Here is a 2,193-nt window from a genome sequence, read left to right as displayed (position 1 = left end):
AGTACATCAGTGTAATAAATAATATCATGTATTTCTTAGAGCATCTCAGGATTGGAACGGAGCCGCAGGTGTTTTATATTTTTACAGGAAGGCAGTTTATCAAGCCGTAAATCTGTACGTTCTCATAAAAAGCAAGCAGCTCAGAGTTCACTGCGGTCTTCTCTCAGCTCACTGCTGGGTCGGGCCGTAAATCGCTCGTTTCTAAAATAATTTGCAGGCTGCATGAATTCTCAAAAAGTGCACGAGCGCAGCCGTTTTGTGGGAAAAGCAGCGTTTAGCGGCGGCCCGACGTCAGCTTGTGTGAACCTCTGTGTGTTCGGCCCTGCGTCTGCGTGTTCAGGGCTCTGAAAGCCTCTTCTCGTGTCTTTAGCTTCCAGAGCCTGCCTCGGACTCAAGTGTGCATCGACAGGCTGCAGATGGTCTTTGACGTCCATGTGAATGTGGCATCTATACATTATCCTGTGTGTGTGTGTGTGTGTGTGTGTGTGTGTAAGGAAGATCAAGGCTGTATTTGATGTTAAATATTACATTTTTTTTATTGAATTCCGTCCTCAAAGCTTACATTCATATTTTTTGTCGCTGTGAACACAATGAAACCACAAGATTAGAAATATAATTAGGTCTAGTCTTGTTTTCGCACAGCAGGAATTGATTTGACTGAAATATATTATAAAGAGTAAAGATTGCAGACACTCGTATATGATTTATGTTCATGCATATATGCATGCATTTATTCATGCACTTCTTCACAAATGTATCTAGAGTTATTTTTAGTCATTTATTGACGTGTTTGTCTAAATACAAATGTTGTTTATTTAGAAATGTCTTTTCATTAGCACTTTTTGATTTATAAATGTATTTGGTAATAAATAAAATTGTACATTTCATTTTTAAGCATAGAAATGTCTTTATGTATCTGCTCTGTTTATCTGTTTATTCATTTTTAGTGTTTTTTATTGGTATGTAATGCATTTTAGTTGCTCAGAAATGCATTTCTGTTTTTATATAGAAATGTATTTTCAGAGTTTTATTTAGAAAAAAAAAATTATTAAAAAATGCACATGATATGCGTGCAGAAATGCATTGATTAAAATAATGCTAATTGTTTTTTTTATTTTTATTTTTAGTTATTTAGATATTTTCATTTTTAAATGTAGTTTTGCTTAAAAATTTATACTTGTTTTTAGCATCTATTAATTTATTTAGACATTTAAAAAATAGTTTAGATATTTAATAATTTAGAAATGTATTTAGAAAAAAAAATCATTTATTAAAAAAAATGATGATGCATGATATGCACGCCGCACTGTATTGATTCATTTATTATTCATCATTATTATTTTTTTTTCACAATTACGTATTATAGAGCCTTTTTTGCTTTTAATCATATATTACAGGGTTTTTTTCAATGATGCACACCACTTTATTTCCCCTCTTTGTTTGTGCGTATCATAAATAGTGTTTTGCGTAATATCTCACCGTTTTAATTTGACTCAGCCGCAGTTAGCTGTCCTTTAAACACAGAACTGTTTTTTTTTCCCTCCTCATTCACCAGCTGCTATGTATTTTTACACAGAAATCTCTAATCTATCTCCTTCCTCCCAGCTGAGTTCGGAGCAGGCGAGGCCTTTGAGTTTTGGAGATTCATTTTAATAATCTCTGGACACAGCAGTGAGACTCGAGAGAGGAGAGGAGAGGAGAGTTTAATGACGCGGGCCCAGTGCCTTCTTTGAGTGATAGGAGAAGGCAAACGCATTAAACCAACCATTCGTCCCGTTTTGTTACGGTCTCATAATGTGTCTGTGTGTGTGTGTCTGTGTGTGTGTGTGTGTGTGTGTGTGTGTGCGCGCAGGGGCAAGGAGTTCGGTCACGATGTGGACTTCATCATTAAAACGTTCGAGTCCGGGCAGGAGGACGTGATTCTGGCCGCCGTCATCCAGAGATTCAAAAGCCAGGTACAAAACACCCTTCTGCTGAAAAGGCTTTTGTATTGTTTGGACAAATATTGAAATCAGTTTCTCGGCGCGTTAAAACAAACGACCTCGCGCTTCAGAAAACATGACCTACTTTGAAAATACACTTATCGGTTTTGTTTGGGAAACCTTGATGGTGAAGCTTTTACGCAAAGACTTACAATCAAAGTATAGTTATATATATGTGTGTATATACATATACATATACATATACATATAT

At 35.8% G+C, this 2,193-nt stretch overlaps 1 protein-coding gene across 1 annotated transcript in view; it reads left to right on the top strand.

Annotated features, from left to right (window-relative positions):
• The window catches only part of LOC122356507 (DNA nucleotidylexotransferase-like), a 14,390-nt gene that overhangs the window by 6,744 nt on the left and 5,453 nt on the right, over positions 1 to 2,193 (top strand). The window contains exon 8 of the mRNA XM_043255253.1: positions 1,853 to 1,955. Coding sequence (XP_043111188.1) covers positions 1,853 to 1,955 — 103 coding nt within the window. The remainder of the gene's footprint in view (positions 1 to 1,852; positions 1,956 to 2,193) is intronic.

This window comes from Puntigrus tetrazona, chromosome 13 (genome assembly GCF_018831695.1).
Source record: "Puntigrus tetrazona isolate hp1 chromosome 13, ASM1883169v1, whole genome shotgun sequence".
Classification (NCBI taxonomy): domain Eukaryota; kingdom Metazoa; phylum Chordata; class Actinopteri; order Cypriniformes; family Cyprinidae; genus Puntigrus; species Puntigrus tetrazona.
The sequence above is the reverse complement of the archived record's forward strand: the minus strand, read 5'-3'. Positions and strand labels throughout refer to the sequence as shown.